Consider the following 25,790-nt stretch of genomic DNA (forward strand, 5'->3'; position numbering starts at 1 on the left):
AATGGCCTATCGTGGTGTTTTGAGTACCTACTATGTGTCAGGCACTGAGCTAGGTTCTTGCTTACGTGCAATATGCTCCCTCGTTACAATTTCTCAGAAGTCAGAAATTATGCCAGCTGCCGACATCTGATACACTCACATTCTGAGGTACTGGGAGTTAGGACATGTGAATTTTGAGGGTGTTCATTGGAAAGACTGATGTTGAAGCTGAAGCTCCAATACTTTGGCCACCTGATGTGAAGAGCTGACTCATTTGAAACGACCCCGATTCTGGGAAAGATTGGGGGCAGGAGGAGAAGGGGACGACAGAGGGTGAGATGGTTGGATGTCATCACCGACTCGATGGACAGGAGTCTGAGTGAACTCCGGGAGTTGGTGATGGACAGGGAGGCCTGGCGTGCTGCGGTTCATGGGGTCGCAAAGAGTCGGACACGACTGAGCAACTGAACTGAACTGAATTCAGCCCTTAACAGAAATAAAGTTGGTCTGACGGTTAAGAATCCACCTGCCAACGCAGGGGACATTATTTCAATCTCTGGTTTCGGAAGATTCCATGTGCTGCATGACAACCAAGCCCGAGCACCGCCACCGCTGAGCCCAGGTGCCCCGTCTGCTGGAGCCTGTGCTCCGCAGCGAGAGAAGCCACTGCAACGAGAAGCCTGCATGCCGCAGCTAGCCGCCGCTCACCACCAGAGAAAGCCCACAGGGTGCCGGAGAGCCAGCACTGCCAGCAACAAAAAAGCAAATACCATTAAAAAAATTACATGGTACTACCTGAAACTAGCCCGGCATTATTGATCAACTATACTCCAATAGAAAGTAAAACTTTAAAATTATCTGGTACTAATAAGTGATGTAGTCAAGTTGATTAGGATGTTCCCAAATGGATCAGCCTCTCGAGGCACTGGCCAGTGTGGGTCTCACATTTGATAGTAGGCCAGCTATAGCTGTTAACCCTGTAGGCCTTTCAGCCCTCTGCCTTCTCAAAGAAAGGAGGCCATTTGTGAAGTTAGGATATCACCTACTGGATCCTCTGAAAAAGAAGGTCTCCAAAGCCTGGTGAGGATCCTTTCTCCCCATCCCTGAAGACCAGTAAGTCGTCCAAGGGCAATACCAACTGGTGGTTAGGACTCTGGACCACACGGTGTCTGGATTATGGATTCAGATAGATCCAGGTTTAACCCTGGCTCTAGACCGCAGGCAACTTATTAAACATCTCTGAGTCTCAGTTTCCCCAGCTGTAAAGTCATAGTTGCTGTAAGGATCAAATGGGAAAACTCACACGTGCTTCCTAGCACAAAAGTGGTTATAACTATCATCCTGTGAGTCTAGCCTAGATTTCCCCTGCTGCAGTGAAAGTTAGTTGCTCAATGAAACAGCCACTCCCCGGAGGGGGAGGTCTGGATGCCGAAGGTGCTGTGGTGGACGGGCTGGGCATCACACCCAGCACAGGCAGCCCATCACTGCTGCCACTGCCTTCCTGAGCACACATAACTTCCTGTTTTCTAAATTCTTAGCCTGCAATGCCATCACCAGTTGCATCTGAGTCTGGAGGCGCAGCTGGGCAGCAGCCAGACCTTGAGCTCAAGGTTGGAGTGGCAAAAGGAGTTCAGGAGGCTTGGAAGCTGTCTGCTCCTACCTGAATTGTAGGCTATTAGAATCAATACCATGAGGTCCTACGTACTGAGAGCTCACCAGCCCATCCCACTTACCTCACACACCCTGGGAGGTAGCTATGATTATCCCATATTCATACAGCTAGTTAAACAGCAGAGCCAGGATTCGAAATCAAGTTGCCTGCCTTCAGAGGGTTTGTTCTTGCTGTGATGTTAAAGTGCTCCTTATTAAGGGGGAGACAAGCTGGACATGGGTGGGATTTTACAGTCTCTATAGATGTGGGAGAATTTGTGTTCTTTGTGCTTTTGGAAGTAGATCTAGGACCAAAGCTATTTTTTTTAAAGCTCTGAAAATTTGAGCTCTCCACAAGTAATTGATGGGTGGTGAGTGGTTCCAAATAGGAAAAGGAGCACATCAAGGCTGTATATTGTCACCCTGCTTATTTAACTTATATGCAGAGTACATCATGAGAAATGCTGGGCTGGAAGAAGCACAAGCTGGAATCAAGATTGCCGGGAGAAATATCAATAACCTCAGATATGCAGATGACACCACCCTTATGGCAGAAAGTGAAGAGCAACTCAAAAGCTTCTTGATGAAAGTGAAAGTGGAGAGTGAAAAAGTTGGCTTCAAGCTCAACATTCAGAAAACAAAGATCATGGCATCTGGTCCCATCACTTCATGGGAAATAGATGGGGAAACAGTGTCAGACTTTATTTTTGGGGGCTCCAAAATCACTGCAGATGGTGACTGCAGCCATGAAATTAAAAGACGCTTACTCCTTGGAAGAAAAGTTATGACCAACCTAGACAGCATATTGAAAAGCAGAGACGTGACTTTGCCAACAAAGGTCAGTCTAGTCAAGGCTATGGTTTTTCCAGTGGTCATGTATGGATGTGAGAGTTGGACTGTGAAGAAAGCTGAGCGCTGAAGAATTGATGCTTTTGAACTGTGGTGTTCGAGGAGACTCTTGAGAGTCCCCTGGACTGCAAGGAGATCCAACCAGTCCATTCTGAAGATCAGCCCTGGGATTTCTTTGAAAGGAATGATGCTGAAGCTGAAACTCCAGTACTTTGGCCACCTCATGCGAAGAGTTGACTCACTCTAAAAGACTCTGATGCTGGGAGGGATTGGGGACATGAGGAGAAGGGGACGACAGAGGATGAGATGGCTGGATGGCATCACTGACTCGATGGATGTGAGTCTGAGTGAACTCTGGGAGTTGTTGATGGACAGGGAGGCCTGGCATGCTGCGATTCATGGGGTCGCAAAGAGTCGGACACGAATGAGCAACTGAACTGAAATGAACTGAGCTGAGCTTTCTGTCACCTGAGATATTCAAGCAGAGTCTGGGGGTATCAGAGAAGAAAGTCTTTCTTTTTTTTTTTTTTTTTAGAAGAAATTCTTATAAAAGGTGGGAAGCTCTCTAGAAGAGAGAAACTCCAGAAGCATCCAACTAGAGTGGAGAGACTTTGTATCAGATAAAACTTGGGAACTCTTTAGCTGAGTGATCTTTCTGAGACTCAATTTCCTCATCTGAATAGAGGTGGCATCATTCTTCCCGTATCATACAGAGTTGTTCTGAGGATTAAACCGGATAACTCAAGGGCAAAGAGTTCTCTATGCTGAACACAGTGCAGATGTCAGCTTGTCACCATTTGGTGAAGCCGGGAGTTCTCAGGCTGTCCACCCACTATTGAGCTCCTGCTGTACACCAGCCATTTTCTGTATATGCAGTGTCTGGCTTTATTCTCATATACACTGAAGGAGGGGTCGCTCCATCTTGAGCTGGAGAAACTGCCCAGGTTTAGTCCCCAACCTCGGCATGAAGGAGTGAAAGCCCTGGTCTCTCCTGCGGCTGCTTGTACCTTCAGAGCCTTTATCATGGTGGAGAAGTTGACCTGAGACCGTGCCACCAGACAGGGCACTTCCCCACACACTGGCATCTCATTTCATTTGCATAACCTCCTGTGAAGTCAGTCTTAATAAACCCCTTTGGCAGATAGAGGAATTGAAGCTCAGCGTGGTTAAGAAAGCTGTCCCAAACCACAAAGCTAGTAAGAAGCAGATTTAGAATTTAAATCTTAGGTTTCCTGGCTCTAAGGCTCACGTTCTTTCCTCTTAAGTGGCCTCATATGTGCTCGGTGAGGAGGGGAAACAAGCGAGTGAAATCAAAATGCATCATCTGTGCTTTCCAGGCCTTGTTGGGGAGGGAGACACAATGTGAAAAGTTCACAAGCTGCTGTGACTAAGTGTCAAAAGGCAGCAAACAGGAACAGCTGTGAATTCAGAGCTAGGTGAAAGTTCTATGTCCTGCAACCAAAGGTGGGGTGCACCTAAAGCAGAGAGGTTAGACAAGTACCTGGACTCGGGGACGCAGTGTCCCATCCAGCTCGTCCCTAACCTGCAGGTGTACTCAGGAAAAGTACTCTACTTCTCTGGTCTCAGTTTACCAGTCAGTGAATTGGATCTAGTAATCGCCCCTTGCTCACCTTCTGGGCTCTCATGAGAATCAAACTTGATCCGGTACAGAAGTCATTTCAAAAGAACATGTTGGGATTCAAATGGGAAGTATCCTTACTAATTGGATGTGATGGAGTTTGACAGGTGCCCTGCTCCTGAAAAGGATTTGCTGGAGGGGGAGATGGGCATCAGTGTGTGTCCATAGATTTGGGCTACAGCAGGACCAGGTTGATAAGTCCTGTTCGGTCTGTTTATGAAAGCTCATAGTCTGCCTGGGAGACAGACAAACAGCACAATTCAAATACATCCCATCCAGAAAAACCAGACTCTAGTGCCTCCAGGCTGCCTTTGGGGACCCAGAATCTTTCTGCTAATGGTCAGTGCCATGAAACTTCCACGCTCCGGGCCTTTATGAAGATGGCAAAAGGGTGTACAGAGATGCCGAGCTCACTTTCGCTAATAAGACTCCTACCATTTTTAGACGCAACATGTGGAGAGACACGCCTCTCTGCCTTAGGTGCGCCTCACCTTTGGTTGCAGGACACGGAGCTTTTGCCTCGCTCTGAAGTCACAGCTCTTACTGTCTGCTGGCTCTTGACACTTTGTCACAGCAGCTTGTGAACATTTCACATTGTGTCTCCCTCCCCAACAAGGCCTGGTTCCCCCTGGAGCCTCCTCTGGGTGTCCCACAGGGCCTGTTCCAGGCATCCGATCATGCAGGAGCCTACAAATAGGCAAAGAGTTTATCTGCAGTCTTTATTTTGTTGTCATTGTTGGTTGGGGTCTTGAGTACTGCAGGTCAGGAGACACAGATTCGGGTAACCCTGGAAGAGTGTTCCAAGGAAGAGAAAGCATCTGCGGTTTATGAAGACAAAAAGCCACCGAGCTGTTAAGAGTTGCCTGAGGATAACTGGTTGGCTCTAACATGAGGTGGAAAATATTTGTCCTTCAGGAATCACAAGTTGTTTTACAGCGTGGGTTCCATAAGGAGATAGATCATCATGAGTTATTTTAAGGTAAGGGTCTAGTAAGGATCTTGAATTTCTGGCAGGTGTTCTGGGTGACATCACTGGGTCAAAAAATCAGATTCCATCCAGGCTGAGATGTTCATAAGTCATACTTTCTTAATGGTCTCCTGGCTCAGTTTTAGAGAGCTCTTTTAGCAACGCTCATGCAATTTTTATTTTCATTTCACGCGTGCTACCTGGCAGGAAGGCTCCAGTTTATCATGCTGTTGGCCCACTTCTCCAGTGCCTACCGGATGGATGACAGTGTAACGACAAAGGGAGGCCGGGGAACACCTAGCATCCAGGCTCCCAGTTCAGGCGGACCCTGACCATCCGGACCGACACCAAGTTAGTAACGGAGACTGGAGTGAGCCTGTGGGCAGGCAATCTCACGGTGGTGGACAACCGCAGGTCACAGACTGGCTCCCCTTTGCTCCCTGTCTTCTAATCCCGGATCCACTGCAGGAAGTACTTGAATGTGCAGGGTCAGCCCTTCTGAAGCTCCAGCCTTCTTTTTCGCCAGGTTGTGTTTTGCCCTGGAGCAACTGGAATGACCTAAATAACTGCTCTGTCTTGGCCTGACCACCTCGGGTGAGGCCTGATCCTGGAGTGCCTACAGGACAACGGCAGCCTAGCAGCACTCAGACGGGTCCCGGCCCAGCTGGGCTTCTGTCCCATGTTTGCCATGTGTCCGTCCAGAAGTGGGGGTCCAGAGAGGCTGGCTCTGTGCCTTGGGACCTGGATACAGTGGAATGGGGTTGGGGAACTGGGAAGAATCCTCCTAACTTCCCAGATCTGCTGAGTCTGCCTTGTGCAGGGGATCAGAGTGGTTTGTGGAGGCCCAGATTGGAGGGGAAAGGATCATGGGGTCAGATTCCACCCCCAGGTTTCACTCTGCAGCTCAGCTGGGAACACTGCTCTTTTGCTCTGCAAATAGGGTGAGACTCTTCTTCACCGGCCACTCTAATATCCTGGCCTGTGCGAGGAGGATGCTGGCTTCCAGGAGGCCCTGTCATTTTCCTCAGCACTGCTTTTCTGATATGAAGGCAGCACCTTCCGAATGGGAAATCACATGACTGCTCAGAATGCATCCTCCCAGCAAGTGCTCTCTGGCTTAATTGGTGTCGCCTTACACGCTCTAGTCACCTGTGCAGCTGTGAACACCCGGAAGTCAGGCAGATCACTGTCCCTAATCCTATCTGGCTTAAAAGTTCTTGACATGATTTGACCCTTTCTCCCTCAAACAAATATATTGGTGGTGATTTGGGAAAAAAAAAATCATGGTGATAACAATAGCTGATATATGGAGCACTTATTATTAATACATGCCAGGCATTCATTATTTTATTGAGATAGTTAAGCCTCACCATTACCTAATGAGACAGTTAATATTATTATCCTGCTTTATGGATGAGGAAACTGGGGCTTGGAGAAGTTCAATAACACACAGTTGAGAAGCACACAGAAATTGCGGTGCATATAGAAGACTGAGGCTTTGCTTTTGTTTTTTTGTCTCTACTGGCAGTGAAATTTATACTTGTGGTAGGGCACAGATGTATTGCTGAGAAAAGCTGTGCCTGAGGGACACGGCAGCTCTGAAACTCGGCTCTGCTGTGCGCTGGCCCATGCTCACGCCTGGTCCCCTCCCCGGACAGTTAAATGAGAACCTGGGGTCAGAGTGGACCCCAGGCCGATTCTAATGTGCAACCAAGATTGAGAATGAGAATCCTTAATCAGTATCTGGGTACTTGTGCAAATTCTGGGGTTCTCTTGGGTGCTGTGGATCTGGGGCAGAGGATGGGAAGCGTGAAATAAAACAGGTTCTTCTGTTGTTTAGGAAAACAGCCACCATATAATCCCATTAAATACCTCTCTTAGGGACTGAATGTGGTGGGGACAGAAACGAGATGCTCAGGGAAGGAGGAAAACGGGTCTCTCCTTTGGGGATGGGGAGGCAGGGAAGGAGCCAGAACCTAGGCGTGTCCATGGCTCCTGAATTTGAGTTGTCATCTTGGAAAGCTGCCTGCTGTTCAAGGGAAGCCCCTCCAACCTGGGTGTGGCCTCAAGAGCTAAGACATAAGCCCTGAAAGAGCAGGGACTCAAACGCTAGACATGTTATCCTTATGGAGGAAATTTACAAAAACACCTACCAGTACATTCTCTCATTTGAGTCTCACCACACCCTTAAGGTAGACAGGATGACCCACTATTTTACAGATGGAGAAACTGAGGCCCAGAGAGGTGAGGTGACTTGCCCAAAACCACATAGCTACTTAGTGGCAGACGAAGGACTATTGATAGAACCCACCTGATACCCAATCCAGGGTTCTTTCTATTTCAATATCCTCTGACATCAAGCAGATGTCCAATAAATATTTAATTAACCACACAACTGAATTAGGCCCTGGGTCCCTTCAAGGAACTTTCTGGATTATCACTGCCTTCCTCAGTCCCATTCTGCTAGCCTGGTAACAGTTGGACTCGGCAGAGGGACGTTTCCTATCCTGGGGTATGTGTGGTGATTAATATCCTTTTTTTGACCAAACCACACATAGCACATTTGTCTTTGGTCATAAAATCATGCTGCTGTTCAAAAAGAAAGAAAAAAAAACGAAATGTGGTCCTATTACTTATTTCTGGGGAGGGGCCAAATCCTCTCCGCCACTGCACCGGCTCTGCACAACACCAAGAAATATTTCTCCTTATTTGTTCTAAATTTACTGTCCAGTAATTTTTCTGTTCTCATTTTATGTGACAAGCAACTAAGCGATTTTCTCCCAACCCTTTTTCTGAATCTCAACCACCCAAATAAATCTCCGCTGACACCCCTCCAGTCCTAAAAGGAAAAACAAATTACCCCAGCTAGGGTGGAGTGGCCACCAGACATGGCCTTTGCTGGGGGCTGGCTTGTCTCCTTATAGGCCTTCAGTGTGTGTGGTGTGTGTGTGTGTGTGATCAGTTGTGTCTGAATCTGTGCGACCCCATGGACTGTAGCTGGCCAGGTTCCTCTGTCCGTGGGATTTTCCAGGCAAGAATACTGGAGTAGCCTTCAGATCCCCTACTTCAGACTTTACTCAGACAGACAAAACGGTTTCTGAGCAAAGACTAGGAATGTTTACAAAGAAATCAGTGCCTGGGTGGGGGTGGAGCGTCCTGAGTTAGGGAAGGAGTCAAAGGGTTGAGAACAGAAGAATTCAAGAGGGCTGGGGGTGGGGACTAGGGTGCAGCCTTGACTCACCTGCTCCCACGGCTTGTGGCAGAGGCCAAAACGTTGCTCCTGCAAGAGGGAGGGCAGGGCTGGGCCCAGGAGGTCGGGGACGGGGGGGAGGAGGGGAGATACGCCACCTGGGCTCTCCTGGCCTGCCTCTTACTTGCTGAGGGCTCCTGGCTAAATCTGAAGTTCTCCCTGCCTGTGTCCACGGGGCGCTGTTGGGAGAAACTGACAAGTTATTACATCAAATCGGTGTCGAGCACGAAGTAAACACTAAAGAAATGTTATAGTTTTCACCCTGGTCAACAGAAGAGGCAGCTGAACTAGGGTAAATAACTTGCCCCAAGTCACAGAACTAATAAGGAGGAGGCCTTCAAGCGCACATGTTGTCCGCTGCCTTAGTCTCGAGGTAGTCCTTCAGGCGGCCATTAGAGGGCGCCCTCGGCCAGGGAGAGGTTGCGGCCGCGGGACTGTGGCTTCCGTGATACCAGGCAGGGGTGGAGTTAGACGCCTACTACACCCCATTTTACACTTGAGTTGCTGCACACATACCTGGCAGGAAGAACAGTCTAGGCTAAATCCGTGTCTCCTCTCTCACAGTGCAGTGAGCTTTCAAAAAATGCTTTTCTTGTTTAACCAGAATGTTTACTGTACCTCCTTCCCCAACCCCACTGTACTTTAGTTTGCGTAGTGCATACTGTGAGGGGCCCCTTGGCAATTTGGGGTGGCTTCCAGATGACGCGCTTCACACGGGGCTCGCACCCATCTGGGCTCCCGGGCTGGGAGGCAGCAGCCCAAGATGTTCCCCTGCACAATGCGCACAACGGACAATCTCACCTCCCCCACTTAGTTTTTGCCTCCTTCCTGTCTTCCAGGCTTTGTGGCCCTGCCAGGTGCCAGGTCCACTGCTGGGGCAGGCTAGGTTTCCCCAGAGGCCGGTCCAAGGTGGGAGAGAGGTTGTGGTCAAATGGGGTATGGAGAATGCAGCCAGCCTTCATCATGATTTCCTTGACCTGTCACGGTACCTGCCCCGCGCAGGCAGACATGTTCCTTCACCTGGACCTGGCTAATCAATCTCATCTCTCGACACAGCGGCACAGAGCTTCGGCCTGCTCGATCCTAAACTCTGCTACCTGCTGGATGGGATCCTCTTCATCTACGGCGTTATTGTCACTGCCCTGTTTCTGAGAGCAAAGGTTGGTGCCACTGGCCTCTGCGGGGAGGGCATGGGCTCCCCAACTCAGTGGATGTTTAGAGGGCCTTGGTCTTGGAAAGTCTCAAGCATGAGTGGTTGGTATCCACGGGCAAAACAGAGACCAACCAAGTGTGCACACTGGGTGGGCTGGAGAGGTGGGGGGTAATGTTTTGCTTAGCCACACAAGAGTGGGAGGATGAGTGTTCAATTGATTGTACTGAAGAGTCATACAGATGTGTGAACCTTTAGGCGTCTCAAGGCAGCGGTTCTGCTAGGAAAAGCGGTTATGCTTCAGTGAAGAGCAGAGAGGTGGGGGCCTGCAGTCTCTTTCCAGACCCTGCTGTCCAACTGCAAACCCAGGCTTGGCCAGCCTTTTCTCTTCAAACCCGTTTTTCATCTGTACGTGGGAAGATTAACCCAGAGCACTGGTTTTCACCTAGGGCCCTGCAGGCCCTGCAGTATTTGGAGGGGCTGGGGCTGGGGGTGGCCATAGGACTTTCGTGCCTTAACCTTTTTTTTTTTTTTTTTTGGATTTTGGACTTTAGCAAAACATTTTATTATAAGAAACAATGTCTTACTTAAGTTTGAGGAACGCTGCCCTAGATCATCTGCCAGGTGTTTCCCAATGTTCTGAATCGGCAAGACCTGCAGTTTCAGCTGAGGGGCATGAACTGAAAACAGAGCGAGGCCATGTGCCTGGGCCAGGTCCTCAGGACACAGTGCCACACGGACACAGTGCACCCGGGTGCAGGGGTCACGATGGAGATGGGACCTCTCAACTAGTCCTCCGAATCCCTGGGAGGAAGCGGCCAGGAGAAAAGCCCGGAGCGCAGTGGGTGCGGCCCGCGAGGCCGGCGCTTCTGCGCATGCGCGAGGGCACGGGCTCGGGAGCGGAAACCAGGGCGGGTGCTGGGGCACCTGCGGTGACTGAGCTTGACCCCTGCGAGGGGGAAGGACAGTTGGGCTCAGAAATGAAGCTTTCACGCCACGGGGGCCCGCAGGGGCCCAGCCCCAGCAGACAGGGCTCACGCCGTTTGCAGTGCAGAAGCGGAGTGCAGAAAGTAAAGCGCTTTCTCTCCTCTTCCCCATCCAGTTCAGCACGAGTGCCGACGCCCCCGCCTACCAGCATGGCCAGAACCCGGTCTACAACGTAAGTCCGCCTCTCCCGGAGAGCCTAGCCTAGAAGGTGCTCGCCTCTCCTGGGACGTGGGGGAAACAGCCGCCAGGGGCTCGGCTGTGGGTCTGGTCCGCGGCTCTCAGCCCTGCGGGTTAAAAACCTCTCTGGGACTCAGTTTCCTAACTCGTAAAACGGGGATAGTCACCATGCCTGCTTCGTGGAGGTGCTGGGAGGATGCCGCTCCCTGGCGGTGTGCTGCGCGGCAAGCGCCCACTCGGTGCAGTGCCTGCTCCAAGCGAGCCCCCGCCCGGCAGCGGTTTCACGGACCAGAGGGATGGGGGTGGAGAAGGAAAGAGCACTTCCCTGCGGTGGAGAAGCGAGTTCACTCCCTCCGTGCAATGGGACTTTGATCGAATAGATCATGCACCCCGCCCCCCCCAGTAATATGTTCTCTGAGAGGCTTTCTGAGATGATCCCTGCTCCTTTGTGAGCCACCACTCTTAAAGAACGCCCCGGCCTACCGGCCCCATCCTCCTGAGCTTTCCTTTCTCACCTCTGACTCATTTCTGCCTCTTCTAGGAGCTGAATGTCGGCCGAAGAGAGGAGTATGCAGTCCTGGATCGGAGAGGGGGCTTCGACCCTGAGATGGGGGGGAAACCGGTAGGGCCTTTTTGTGTTTGCATGTGTGTGTGTGAGTGTGAGTGTGTGTGCGGGCTCAGCCAGGCAGTTGGAAGAGAGCTCCTTGGGGGCAGCGCGCTCTTCACCATGCTGGACCTTGAGGTGTGAGAGAGGCCTCGCTAGGCGGACCGCTGGCCATCACCCCGTCCTCCGCCGCCGCCCGGGGCTCCTTCCTGGGGCACCCGGGCCTTCACAGCATGAGTGGGGCAAGGCTAATACCAGACTCTCAGCAGCTCTGCCTTTTCAGCTGTTGACGCCACACCCTGTGGGAAAGGGCGCAGCTGGAGGAGGCCCGAGGTGGGGTCTTAAGAGCAGAGCTCAGCTTGGGTGTGAGAGCACGTCTGTATGCCTCAGGCAGCAGGAGGCCATGAAGGCCCGGGGCGGCTAAGCTGGCTGCAGGAGCGCAGGGAGGACGCGGGCTGAGGGGGAGCCCACAGCTGGGCGGAAGGGGCAGCGGGAGGGTGCCTCAGCTCTCCTGGCCTGGATTCCTGTTTCTCCCTTGCTAACTTCTTCCCCTTCTCTCTCCCAGCAGAGGAAGAAGAACCCCCACGAAGTCGTGTATAATGTGAGTAGAGGAGGTGGCATATTTTTCCTTGGAAATTTGGGGGGTAGGGCTGGAGAAGGGCTCTGGACAAAGGTTTTGGCTCCTCGCTCTGCAGTCTTGGCCTGACTTGACTCTCACTTCGCGGGCCGAATTCCGCCTCACCTGCTTGCTGCCTGCAAGTGGCTGGTTGTAGGAAGGCCCCTCAGCCTGCTGCTGGAGTTCTCAGATGAGCCTGGTTGGGACCTAGCAGGGACAGGGAGGTCGAGCTGGGCAAGCCCCTGGGAGGGACTCCTGTTCCTAGGAGCCAGAGTAGTCCCTGAGTTTCGCCTCTTGTTGAAAACCTCACCATCCTGGGTGTTGATCAGTGTGTGGGGGACTACTGCAGGGGGTAACCTGCTGTAAAGAGAGCTACTTCTTCCTATGGCGTTGGCTATGTAAAGAGACAACTTGCTTAAATAAATAATCTTGGGGCCTTCGAGTGAGCTCTTGCATTGTCCAACATGTGCAACCTTTGGCTAGGACTCCACGTCTTATCTCAGGTTCTAAGCTGAGCTTCTCAGCTCAATGCAAAGGGCTGGCAGCTCAGAGGTTTCCAAAGGGCTGAGGAAGAGGGTGGGCTTGGAGCTGATTGTTGGAGCCTTGAATATAGAACCCCGCCCCCCCCCCCCCAACTTGGGAATCTAGAGGTTTCCTTTTGCAGGGGAGTCCACAGTTTTCTGCATTGGTTGGTAAACCAGTATCTCGTGCCCTCTTCTTCAGGAGCTAAGAAAAGACAAGATGGCGGAGGCCTACAGTGAGATCGGGATGAAGAGTGACGTGAGTGTTGCCCTTTCTTTGTTCCCCAGGCTTGGGTGGTGTGGGGAATGTTCCAAGAGTCCCATCCCTTCCTCCTGGCACCCACAAAAGCCCATGGGTTGGCCGCCAGAGGCAAAGGTTAATCCAGCTGTGTCATCTCTTGATAAGGTACTCAGAAAGGCCTTAAGGTTTTAATCTTTAGGATTAAAAACCAAGTTAAATTATAAAATGGCCTATGCTTTGCAAAAAAAAGGTAAAATCTGTCCCCATTAATAATAATCATGTGATTAATGTGTGTCAAAATATGTTTAGCACTTGGGATGGTAGGGCCCCTGTTCGTAAGTGATTAAGAATTTCCAGATGGTGAGCGCAGAGCACTGAACCTGCGAAGTTTGGTCCCTTTGTAACTGCATATGTAGCTTACCCACAGAGCTGGCCTGGCTCGTGCTTTACCAGGCAGACGGTCTCATTTAACTCCCACAATAACCTGATGAGACATGTGTGCCCTTCCAGGCACAAGAGGTTCAGTAACTGACCCAGGGTCACGTAGCTGCTGATGGGGAGCCAGAATTTGAACAGACTCTACAGCTGGAGCTTGTACCCATGACATAGTTGCCGTTCCCAGAGTATAAATGACTAGATGCGAATTTTTTAAAAATTTATTTCATTGACATATAGTTGATTTACAGTGTTGTGTTAATTAGAGTGACTTGGTGATTATATACATTCTTTTTCATATTCTTTTCCATTACGGTTTATCACAGGATATTGAATCTATTTCCCTGTACTATATAGTAGGACCTTATAATTTATCCACTTTATCAATCATAGTTTGCATCTGCTAATCCTAAACTCCCAGTCTGTTCTCTCCCTATCCTCTTGGCAACCATAAGTCTGCTCTGTGTCTGTGAGTCTGTTTTTGTAAATAAATTCATTTGTATAATCTTTTTAGATTCCATATGTAAGTAATATCTTATGGTTTTTGCCTTTGGCTTACTTAGTATGATAATCTCTGGGTCCATCCATTTGCTGCAAATGGCATTCTTTCTTTTTTTTACGGCCAAGTAATATTCTGCCATATATATGTGCCACGTCTTCTTTATCCATTCATCTTTTGATGATTGTTTAGGTTGCTCCCGTTTGGCCTGCTGTGAACAGTGCCACAGTGAACACTGGGGTGCATGTACCCTTTTGAATTGTAGTTTTCTAAGATCGTATGGTAATCCTACTTTTAGTTTTTTGAGGAACCTCCATAGTGATTTTCTTAGTTAGCCAAGAATTTTGAGAGCTGCAGAGATGCCCGATTATTCCAAGCAGTGGGCAGTGTGGCCAGCATCTGTGCAGCCCAGATCCGAGATCTGATGAGGTTCTGCACCGGGCAGAGCAAACCTGGGCCTCACCAGAGCCCGGCTTCACCGTACTCTGCGGAGGCCAAGGTCTAACCAGTGACCTGAGGGCCTTTTTCTCCCTGGGCAGGGCTGCTGGCCAGGAGATGGTCAGCTCTGACTATCTGGGGCCCTCCGAGTCGGACCCTTGAGCAGGAAGGCTGCTGCCAACTGTCTGACTTTCTAGCCTTTTCTTGTCTCATTCCCACAGAACCAGCGGCGAAGAGGCAAGGGGCATGATGGTGTTTACCAGGTAAGTGCAGCTGGCGGTGCCTCTGGTCTGCACTGCTGGCCCTGCTTCCCAGGATGGCACCATCTAACCAGGCCGCGGTCAGGCTCCCTTGTGTTTCTTGTTGGCAGTGCCAGCTCTTCAGCAGCTGAACGTGGCAAGCCAAGGGCGCCCCTTCAGGCCTGTAGTGACTGCTCTGCCAGTCAGTCCCGGAGGCGGGGTTGGGATTCAGCCTTTCAAGCACGTCACTTGAGTCTAAGGAAGAAGCAGTGGGAGCGCTAGGAGAACAGGGCAAAGCAGACAAGTGGCAGTTGCCCAGAGGCTGTGTGGTCTTGAGTAAAGGACACCGGACAAGCCATTTCCTGCCTCTTTCTCCACTGCTCTGGGCCCTTGCAGAAGCCTTGCTCTGCCTCATTCTCACACCTAATAGGGTGGGTGAGAAGACTAAAGTAAACAAATCAAGAAAAATAACTTTAAAAAGAAAGTGTTGTTGTAGTCGGGCGCTTAGTTTTTGCGAATCAGTGTGAACTGTGCACGCTGAGCACAGCCAGCTTCTCTAAACACAGAGCCCGAAGCTGTAGCGGGACAGCTCCCAGGCTGCCGAGCTGGTGGGGGCGGTGGGGGAGGGGGCGGCGCAGGCCAGGTTGCAGCAGACGTCTGCTGGCCTCCGGCCGGCCCACACCCACACAGGGCTTCTGACCTCCTCTTCTTTTCCCATGTTTTTCCCAGGGACTCAGCACGGCCACCAAGGACACCTATGATGCCCTCCACATGCAAGCCCTGCCCCCTCGCTAACAGCTCCTGGAGTTTCAGCACTCACAGGCCAGACCTGTAGATGCCCAGATTGTTAAAGATACAGGATAAAGCATTTACAACCTAGTTCACTCATATTTCTCCACCACCCAAGTATTTCTCTTTATGAATGGGATGCTTCAAGTTGTAACATTTGGTCATACCCAGTCCCAAACTCACACAGAATTTTGTCCTTGGATGCCGGGAGAGAGTGCATCCCCACGCGCTTCCTGAAGAGTCCACTGTGAACGCAGCATGTTCTGAGGTTTCCTGGGGACTAGGCAGGCCCTACTTCCTGCAGCTCCAGGCTCTTACCTGGGAGTCGGGCCTCCTCCTTCTCAAACACAGCTGAATTCAGGGTGTGTTTTGTAAAGTCCCCAGAGAAACCGCAGCTGTTAGTGCATGTCCTAATAGTCTGTATTGTTCTGTCAGGTTTTGAGTAGCTTTGCTCCGGCTGTAAATTTGGCTTCAGTTGTTACCGTACCCCCTAATTTCAAGGTAACTGGTGATTGGGCCAGGAAGCCGGCACAGGGGAAGGTGGGAGTAGGTAGCGGTTGGTACTGGTATATCAGGGAAGGGAGCAGGGGAGCCAGAGGCCTGGGGAGGGGCATGACGGAGCCCTCCTGCAATCAAGTGTACATTCCCCATGATAGAACTTGTATGCAAGGCCATGCTGTCCCTTTTTTGGGACCGAGAGATGAATAAGCCTAGCGTTGCCCTCAAGGAGCCAAGCGAGCTGTGAAGAGTCGGATGGAAGAACACAGCGGTGTCATTGCAGATGGTGAACAAGGTGAGCAGGCAGCGAGAGAAGCAAGACCACATTCTTTGCAGCCACTTGTTCACCTCATGGAATGAGACAAACCCATCCTGGGGAAGGCCTTGAAGGACGACTTGGTATAGCTCGAACCTAGAAAGATCCCAAAGGACAGTGGCATCACAAAAAGAGCCTCAGCTGACTTGTTGGAACAGGGCTGTGTAATACAAGGGCACATGGCGATGGATGGAAACCCACTCTGCTCGGTCTTAATTTATACTGGTTTGCTAGAGCCTTACTCTTTTGCATAATAAATAACTTTGGTGAAAATGCTTTACTGTGAGCTTCATTTAGACAGTCAAGCCTGTAATGGTCATTTAGTCATCAAGGAATCAGCCTGCTGCCCCTGCAGTGGGGGCAGAACTGCTGATTCTTGGGAGAGAACAGGATGGTTCCCCAGAACATGCTGGAGAGCAGGATGCATCCAGCGGCCCAGCCCGGGCTGTGCCTGGGGCAACACGGTGTCAGGATGGGCACGGCCTTCTGTGGGAGGTGACAGGAGAGAGCCTTGGGTGCAGGGCTCACAGCATGGAGCAGCTTGCGGTGTGCAGGTGGGAGAACAGGAGAGAGGCCAGCCGAGGATCCAGGTGTCGGGAAGAGAGAGGGTGTTGGGGGTTAGGAACAGCTGCCAATGCCACAGCACGAAACCTGTCTATAAGGTATGGGGAAGGGACAAAAAAACATTTTGGGGGTCAGATTCTGCCCCCAGAAGTGACCCTGTCCCCAGCAGTATTTTGTCATAACTGGAGTGGCTGTTCATAAGGCCCTAACTCAATAAGCCTTCCCAGGTGGCTCAGTGGGCATCTGCCTGACAGTGCAGGAGACATTGGAAGATGCTGTGGAGAATAAAAGGGCACCCCACTCCATCCAGTGTTCCTGCCTGGGAAATTCCATGGCCAGAGGAGCCTGGTGCGCCGTAGTCCATGGGGTCTCAAGAGCTGGACATGACATAGCAACTAAAAGAACTCAGGAAGCCACCAATTAATATTGGGTAGATTTTCAAAAATGACATTGAAATGCAAGGCCATGGCTATTAAAAGCCCCTGAGCATTTGGGATTCCAACAGAAGTGATGTGCCTCTCTGCCAGGCAACTCAGAGACAGGATGCCTCACAAACGCGTTCGGTCTGTACCCTGGTTTCAGAGGAATTGAGTTCCACCCACCAAGTATTAACTAGCACCTTCCTCTTCCGTACCTAGCACTTTGCAAGCTACCAAGAAGGCTAGAGAAGCATCATCACAGACTTAGGGACTTAAAATTTTGTCACTGGATTTCGTCCACACCATGTAAAGAACTCTGCATCACACTGCAGTGCTGTGATCCACACGGGACCCTCAGGCAGAAGCAGGGATGAGTGGCCGCTGATGAAAGCGTGTAGACAGAGCTCACCAAGGTACAGAGCTGTGGAAGGGTTTGTGGAAGGAAAAGATCTCTGAGATGGCACAGAATGGTTGAAAACTCAACCCTAATTCTGTAACCTGGTCATGGGGCAAATTACACCATGTTGTTTCAGCTGCTCTTCCACTGACTGCAGTTCATAAAGACAAGTGACAGCTCTTTTTTGGCTGCTGCTGCTTTATCATCTTATCCGGCATCTTAAAAACTGAAGTTAGCTTCCTTCTGTTAGTCAACATGAATAAGCCTCAACCTCATACCTAGTTTTAAGGTCAGCTAAGTTTCATATAGGCTGTGTATGACCCATATGGCTGGCCTGAAAATAAGAATTTGACCTAATTCTGTCAAGATTTTGACTCAAGAAGGAGGAGGAAAGCTGGCTGTAAGCTGTGGGTGCAGGAGCTTGCCCAGGGTGGCTGGGGGATAGGACTCACTGGACTTTGTGCAAGACAACCACATGGAGAAGGCCATTTGGAGAGGATGGAGTGGACGTACTAGCAGAACAAAGCTCCAGATCAAGCTGAGAGTGGCCCTAGTCGTCGGAGAGAGAAAAGGCTGCAGTAAGAGAACTCACATCCTTTCATGAGGAATTTGCTTGCTTGGCAGATACCCCTGGAGTGGGTTAGAATATAACCTTTTCACAAAGAACTACAGGGAAACAGGTGAAAATTAGTGCTTATCCTCAGATCTGCATGTGACAAATGGGTTTTACTTTCTGAAATCCTTCTCATGCTTGTGAGCCTGCTGCTGTCTCTACCAAATAGCTGACTCATATTAAAATTGTTTTAAGAAAATAACTTTACAAACTGAAAAGCAAGGTATAAATATGAGACAGGGTAGACTGGGAAAGAGTGAGGCATTCTTTAACATAAGAAGTGGGGAGAAGAGAAGCCAGTATTTGTCTTCCATTTTGGGCCCCTTTCGGGACAGCAAGCATACCCTGAGGCCATAGTGTGAGCTCTATTTCAATCTCTGACTCCTCATTTAAGGGGATGCACAGATTCAGTTCATATACACTAGTTAAAGTGGACACCTCCCAAAGCTTGTTAGCAGGCTGAAGTTCCCTCTCTCCAGGAAATTCACTTTGAGATTCCAATTTTCCTTTTTATGCAGTCAACTAATTGCATTAAGACACTAAATGTTGGCTATAAGAAGCCAGAGGGAGCTAAGTTGTGAACCATCAGACAGGAGAAGGAGAGGGCAAATTCAGGATTACCGCCCTTCAGAAGACACCAGAGAAATGAGTGTTCAGGACCCGGCAAGAAATGCTAGAGGCACGTGGCAGTTTAAACAATCAATTTGGAAGAAGTCAAGTTCAATGCCAGTTCTGAAGTCAAATACACAGTGAGAGGGGAGTTTTGAAGATTTCTCTCACAGGTCAATCAAGGGCTTGTGTGTTTGATCACACAAAGTCCTCAGGCCTGAAGGAGACCACTGCCTCCAGACTCAGGGTCCCAGAAAACCACTAGGGCCTGGGGAGGGAGCGCGGTGGTGGCCACAGGGCCCCATGGAGCAGAAGGGGAAGTGTGCAGGGGTCGGGTGGGGGTGGGGGAGGGCCAGCGTGCTTACAGGGACCCTGGGGCTCCTGAGAGCACCTGCTGGAAAAAATTAAGTTGGAAGGCTTAGGGAGTAGTGTGGGAATATGTGAAGCATCCAGAACACCAACAGGACAACTTTAGAGAAACTCAAACAATATGGAAACACTTGGAAAATGGTTTAATGATGTTTTACAACAGAAATGAACTGTACAGTTACAGTAAGTTTAATATATATAAAAAATTACAGCAGACAAATGCATCTACACAAAATCTACCATTTCTTCAGATTCACTGTCACCTACACAACCTTTCCCAAGCCTATAGAGCCCCTGCAGGCAGCCTCAGGAAGGGGATCCTATAAAGGGCACTTTTAAAGAGACAGCACCGCTCATATTCCCCACCTCCTCCTCAGGCCTCAGGAGGTACCAGCTAATTCCCCCAAATGTGAAGTTGCTTGTGTTTCGGGTTTTCAAAACCAAGAAAAAGTGTTTCCCGAGGGCCCAGATAATGAGGTCCTGAACTCCAAGTTATCAGTTGATTCTTATGAAATATTCCTATCAGAGGGGAAATGGCTAACTAGGTATGCTGGGACAGTGAGGCTATACAATAGCCACCCAGACTGTAGTTATCTAAGCAGAAATGTAAAAGGACTCCCAATAAACTACTTATGAATTGTCACTGCCTCATTAAAGTTGCTGGACAATTTTGGAAAAAAATCATTTACACCACATCTTAAGTTTCCACAAAAGAGAACTCAAACTCACATTTTAAAGTTAAGTACATAAAACAAAAAGTTTGGGGAGACCAAGGAGTCAATTTCCCCTTGCGTTCCTCCCTTGACAACAGTGGAAAAACACCCCTGAATCAATATTTAAAAAAAAAAAAGGCAAGAAAAGGGAAAGGTGGTAAAGTTAAGATATTTAAAGACAGAGAGAAAGAAAACAGCTTTAGAAAAACACGATCACTGTCTCTTTAAAACAAAATGGAATCCCAGTTGGGATTGGTAATCAGCAAATATTCAATCCAAATTGAACCCAGTGGAAGTTTATTACTGAATATTATGTACACTCAGAACTTTTTTGTTTTCTTTTTTATTATGAACACCTAGGCAGTGAAAACTGTTATGTTAATACATACAGAGACACACCCCAAACATACAAAAATACTATTATTCAAACTACTAAGAATAGGACAGTTATTTTCATGCTATGACTTTAAGAGCATTACACTGAAACAAGAAATGACTTTTTTTTTTAATATCCCAGAAATATACCAAAATATACATCTAAGCTTTGGAATTACTGAGGTTAGACTAATGCAAGTGCTGGGTAATCGTACTTAATACACAAGTCTAAGGTTCTGCAGGAAAGAAATTATCTTTGGTATCTGCATCAGGCTAATATTATTAACATTTGGATTTTGCTTTGGGATAGAGCTTGTATGACCCTAAAACCAAATCCCCCCCCTTCCCCAATCAACTGAGATTAAAAAGATCCATGTAAAAAGTTCCTTCATTTGCAACCCCCCACCCCCCAAGTTAAAAAGTCACAGGCATCTACCTAGCACAAAAGGTTGTGAAATACACTGCATAGTCGCACAGTGGTGCTGCAAAAGGAAACAAGTTACAATGAGGAGAAATGGAAAGCTCGATAATCGTTCTGCATGTTTTCTCACGAACAGGACAGCCACTTCCAAGCAGTTCCAGTAAAGGAAAAGAGAGAAAAGGCTCAGAAGGGCAACTTGGCGTGTGTTTACCCGCCAGCACCGCCCCAGAGGTTAAAGCACCCAGCAGAGCAGCCAATCCTGCGCCAGTGTCTTCAATCTCCCCCACTCTGTGGAGTCCACGGGTGCCCAGCAGCACCCCCGACCATCCCGTCCCTCTGCTAAGCCCTGGGTTGACCACGGCTGCTGGAGGGTGGATCACCGCGGTAACTGTAGGTGTGATATCATGGCCATGGGCTTCAGTCCACTGTTTTGGACAATCTGAAATGCCAGTTTATTCCATGGCATGTTCACAAGCTGGCAAGAGTCAAGGCTACTGAGCATCTGCCTCTGCAAACCTGGAACGTGGAAAACAGACCCCCTGCCCTTCCAACACTGTCAGAGGCCCCACCTCCCCGCCCCGGCCCCCTCCGCTTAATGCCAGGACGCCACAGACTGGATTGATGCTGAAGACTTCCCTTTTCTTTGGTTTTTTTGTTTGTTTTGAGTTTATACAATCATTAAAAAATCTTTGGTTTTGGCTGGAAATTTTAAAAATGAAGCAAAACAACACAAAGAAACCCCCTCCCCTGGCTTATAGCAGCAGTAGTAAGACCTGGCAAAGCTTTTTTTTCCAACATCGGGGGTGGGAATTGAAGGTTGGGAACTACATTCAAAGAAAAGGTGAAGGGCTGGAGATGCAGCTTCTAGACAGCCCAATGGATATAAGATTGTCAAATAATAATAATAATATTAATAATAATAAAAACTTAAATATTTGGATTTTTTTTTTTGGTCATGTCAAAGGAAAAAAGTGAAATGTATATGCAGCAGTCAGGTTAAAGGAGCCTTTGGTGTGTTTTCCCTTCCACCCAAAGTCCTGAAAATAAGCAGAACCCTGAGGCCTCACAGGGGAAGGGGATGACCTCTCCCTACCAGGGAGAAGGCAAGTACAGGAGGTGATGTGTGGCCAGCAGTCAGAGATGTGGTGTGGGCTGGGGGTGTGGGGAGGGCTGGCCAGCCCATAAGGGCAGGGTGGCGGGGAACAGATGTTAAAGAGTCCTGTGAAGACCCCTTGCAACAAAAAGAAAGAGGAGATTGCAATTTGCCCTCAGCTTGCAGTAGCTTTTAAAGCAGCAACATTCAGAGGCTTTGGGAAGTCCCACCCTAGGCTACAGGTCCCATGATGCTATAGGCCAGAGTTCAACATTACTCAAAAGAGGGAGGGCAGACTTGGCAACTCTGTAGGGGTTAGAGAAAGTTAAAGCATGTTACTCAGTCACGAGTTAGAAATGAGGTATACAATAGCTCGTGGATTTGTGGTGGGCGGAAACCCCCCACACTTACTCACCTCCTTTCTGCTATCACCACAGCTGCAGGGACTGAACTATGGTCTAATGTAGGGGAGGGCATTTCCTTGGAATGAAACCTCCTGTGGACTGAGCAATGCACACAGGCCCCCTCAAGCAAAGGTAAGAAGCTGGAAGAAGTCGGTCTCTCCCTTTTACCTGCACTCAGGGGAGACATACTATTTAACGCTGTCAAAAGCCAATGTTATAACCACGTCTTAGGCTCTCTCCTTCCCCCACTCGGAACAGTTTGCAGTTTTAAACACAACCAGGCTGGTCCACTCTACTCTCAGAAAGTCTATGCCTTACGGAGAACTGTGTAGGCTCAGAACCAAAGATCTGGCACCTCCAGCTGCCTACAACCACAGCCTTTCCTAACAGGACTGTCATTCTGCTTCTGAAAGTGCTTTCCCTTCCTGTGCTACTGTTCAGACTTAGAGACCCCGTGGGACCAGGTAGAACCACAGAGTCTTCTCTCCCCTTGGCTCTGCCCTTGTCCATTTGAAGGAGATCCCCATTTTAAAGAAGTGTTTGAATGTCTCGTTCTGGAAACCACACTGTGCCCAACTGTCTGCCTGCAGGCTTCTTTTATCACGTGAGAGAGCTCAGCGTCCCTGCCAGGTCATGAAAGAGCCTTAAGCTGCTTCTGTGAGGTTGTGGCTGGCTCAAAACAATGATGAGCAAACCAACCAACCAACCTCGGGGGAACTTTGCATCAGACTTCAATGCTTTGCTTGCTTTTTTATAGTAAATTAGTTTTGGGGTCTGAACTTTCTGACAGTGTCCTGGGTGTGAACTAGAAGGTGACCCTGGGTGGCACGGTCCTGTGCAGAATGGGCTGATTCAGGGTTAGAAAGAATCATTAAGGGACCGGCCCTGCCCTGCCCACCCTCGGAGCTTTGCTTCCGCGACAGTGGCGGTCCGTCATGTATGGTCTGTCTTCCCACAACTGTTTTCAGCGCTGTTATCTTTAATAGTCCTGTTACCTGCTTCCTGACCTAACTAGTACTTTGAAAAGTCACATAATATTATCACTTTTATATAACGCCAGAACAGGATTACTGGTAAAGCTGTCATGAAGTTCTGCAACCTGATCAGTTTTTGATAGAATATCTAGAACAATAAATTTCTTTTCCCTCTCCCATTTTCTGCGTCTTATCAACAGTAAACCAAAACAATGAACTACTCAAGTCTCCAGAGCCCATACGTAGAAACATTCTGTAACAATACAGCTCTATGGAAGAATAAAAGAAGGGTCTTCTTTTTGGGTCTTCATGTAATCTTGCTCTTAAAAATGCTTATCCTTTACAAGTGACAGAACAACTAAATAGCATCTGAACTCACACTGGTTGTGCTTGTTCTCACTGTAAGTGCTGGATAAAGGGAAATAAAAGAATCCTACTCCCATCTTTTGCCACACTCCCTCTACATTTCCCAGCAATGCCAAGAATATCACTGCCACACTGAGCAACTCTATGCATTTTTACAGAACCAGCAGAGTGAAACTAAGTTAATCTCTTTTCCAAAGCTAGGATGACCAACAAGACTTCCTTCAAAAAGTGGAGATTATATAGGCAGAAGAAGAGAGAGGAGAGGAAAAGTAAAGAGACAAATGTAAAGCTTTTTCCACATTTCAGCTGTTTGTTCTTACTTCTGCTGCTTGTGTGGAAAACATAAGAATAAACGATGCAGTGTCTTTGGTATCCAAACGGAACCCCACTTAGGTTCTGAGAAGGGTCACCTATTGAAAAATAGCCTTTCTGGACACACAGTCTACATCTGAACTTGGGAAGCCAAGAAAGTCTGTCCCACAGTCTGGCCAGAAAGGGCTCCTAACTGTTTCTAAACCAGCATCATTTCTCATTCAAGACAGCCCACCAAGAACAATACTTTCGTCAGTCTCACTAACCAGTCTCTAAAGGTCACACCATCACACGTGTGGGGCGAGCTGGTTGGCTTTCAACTTCTTGATCTGGTTTCCTTCTGTTTGCATTTTTGGTCAAGACAGAATTAGCCTTGATGTGAGAAAAGGAAGTGAGGTTTTAAACTGCTGTGCTACTGCACAACATTCAATAACGTGACAGAGGATGACCAAAAAATGTTTTAATTTCCTAAGATTAAGATGCATCAATCACTCATTTCTCTTTTCCTCTCCAAATTAAAGGGTGCTTGTCTAATTCTGTCTCTATTTCTCAACTATATACTCCAACATTCACACATTAATCCTTCTCTTAAGCTCTTGCTACATGAGAGGTAATGAATCATCGGAAGAGCCTGGCAGGGTCTGGGGGGCCCAGGCGGCCATAGGAAGGGATGTAAATGCCTTGAGGACCCTGAACTGGATAACAAATGTGTAACCTGCATGCCACCACACACTGCGCTGCAGCCCAGACCTTAGAGAGGCCAAAAACCCCCAAACCCAAACACAGGGATGATCAAGTTTCCTTTGGCAAGACAGAGATAAGGAAACACACACACACACACACACACACACACACACACACACACACGCAATGTTTTCCTTCTAACATAATCATCTTCTTCTCTTCCCCCCACCCCTCCCTAACCCTATAAACTGTAACCTATAAACAGGATCCCAAATACATATAGCATCAGTCATGTTTATCAATCATAATAAACATTAGTTCAACTAAATGCTACAGCTAGAATTATTTCCACTATTTATAAAGTTTTTCCTTTTTATTTATTTGGTTTTTAGTTTAAACCAGCTCTGTAACAATGCTAAGCTATGCTGAGGTATTTTCTGAAGGTGCCAGAAGCTAGCTGTTACCCACAAGCATTATCCTCACGGATTAAGGTATCACCATTCAAAGTGAAAAGGAAGAGAGGAAAGGAGATCCAGAGAACAGAATAACACAAAATCCACTAATGTTCACTACTTTAGGCAAAGGCTAAGGGTAGAAGAGCCTACACGTGGAAATGCTTCATGAATAAGGATGCTCAGAAGAAAGCAACTTCATAAATCATATGGAAATCTGGGTATAAACTGGAAAACTGAGCAAAGACATATTCCCTGCCCTCTGGCTGGATCCTTTCAAATATCTTACTGAAAATTTCAGGGGTGTCCCATTTAATTTCTTTAGATTAAGAAAAGAATATGGTAGAACAGGATTAGTATCAGTCTTTAATGATGAAAGCAATTTATTTATTCTATTTTTGTCCAAGTTCACACTTGTACTGTGTGCATAGATGGCCAGGGCTGTGATTAAACTAAATGCTTTTCACACACACATACAAAGAGGAACTCACAATGGTTATGATTAAACGAATTCATAAATTCTTGCCCATCTGAGTCAGCTCCCTGTCCATTCTCTCTAGTTTCTTCCTATTGTAATGATTTCACTTTTCTCTTGGTAAACAAAGTTTTGTGAGGGTGATATGGTTTGGGAACAACTTTAGACTATGAACTACAAAGAGTTTGTTTTATAAGCCAAGTGTTTATTATATACTAATTGCAATGTTTACTATTAGGATCTACAAGTTTAAAAATCTACATTAATTTCCTGTATTTGCAAACGTATCCAGCTTTCCCAGCAATTTAAATAGAAAATTTAACGTTAAAGATTGGGCTGAATTTAAATATTGTGTCAAGCAAGTATCTGTGCTTCTGTATAATATATAGACACGGTTTTCTCCCACCTTCTCTCCCACCAAATAAATGAGGGATAATAGAGCAAAATAACGCAAGAAAGAGGTATAACTGTGCTTTTCTTCCCAACGATGGATGAACTGTGTAGAATAAATTGGCAAGATAATCTCACTAAAAATCTTTTAATTAATCTTATTTTCCCTTTAAAAAAATGCTAATTTCTAATAATGCTACCATGAAGTACAAATCAGCATGGCCCTAAACAAAATGAAAGTTGGATGCCTTTGGTTCCATTTCTCTAGTAATAAGCTGAGCCAACTGGGATGGTATTGATCTTTCTTAACAAATAA

The 25,790-nt window shown here is 48.0% G+C and overlaps 1 protein-coding gene across 1 annotated transcript in view; it reads left to right on the top strand.

Annotated features, from left to right (window-relative positions):
- CD247 (CD247 molecule) overlaps nucleotides 1-15,244 on the top strand; it is an 84,467-nt gene extending 69,223 nt beyond the window's left edge. Inside the window, exons 2-8 of the mRNA XM_068965783.1 lie at nucleotides 9,391-9,494; nucleotides 10,587-10,643; nucleotides 11,190-11,270; nucleotides 11,818-11,853; nucleotides 12,592-12,648; nucleotides 14,224-14,265; nucleotides 14,971-15,244. Coding sequence (XP_068821884.1) covers nucleotides 9,391-9,494; nucleotides 10,587-10,643; nucleotides 11,190-11,270; nucleotides 11,818-11,853; nucleotides 12,592-12,648; nucleotides 14,224-14,265; nucleotides 14,971-15,036 — 443 coding nt within the window. The 3' untranslated portion in view covers nucleotides 15,037-15,244. The remainder of the gene's footprint in view (nucleotides 1-9,390; nucleotides 9,495-10,586; nucleotides 10,644-11,189; nucleotides 11,271-11,817; nucleotides 11,854-12,591; nucleotides 12,649-14,223; nucleotides 14,266-14,970) is intronic.
- Nucleotides 15,245-25,790: the final 10,546 nt, after the last annotated feature.

The sequence above is a fragment of the Capricornis sumatraensis genome, chromosome 2, assembly GCF_032405125.1.
Source record: "Capricornis sumatraensis isolate serow.1 chromosome 2, serow.2, whole genome shotgun sequence".
NCBI lineage: Eukaryota > Metazoa > Chordata > Mammalia > Artiodactyla > Bovidae > Capricornis > Capricornis sumatraensis.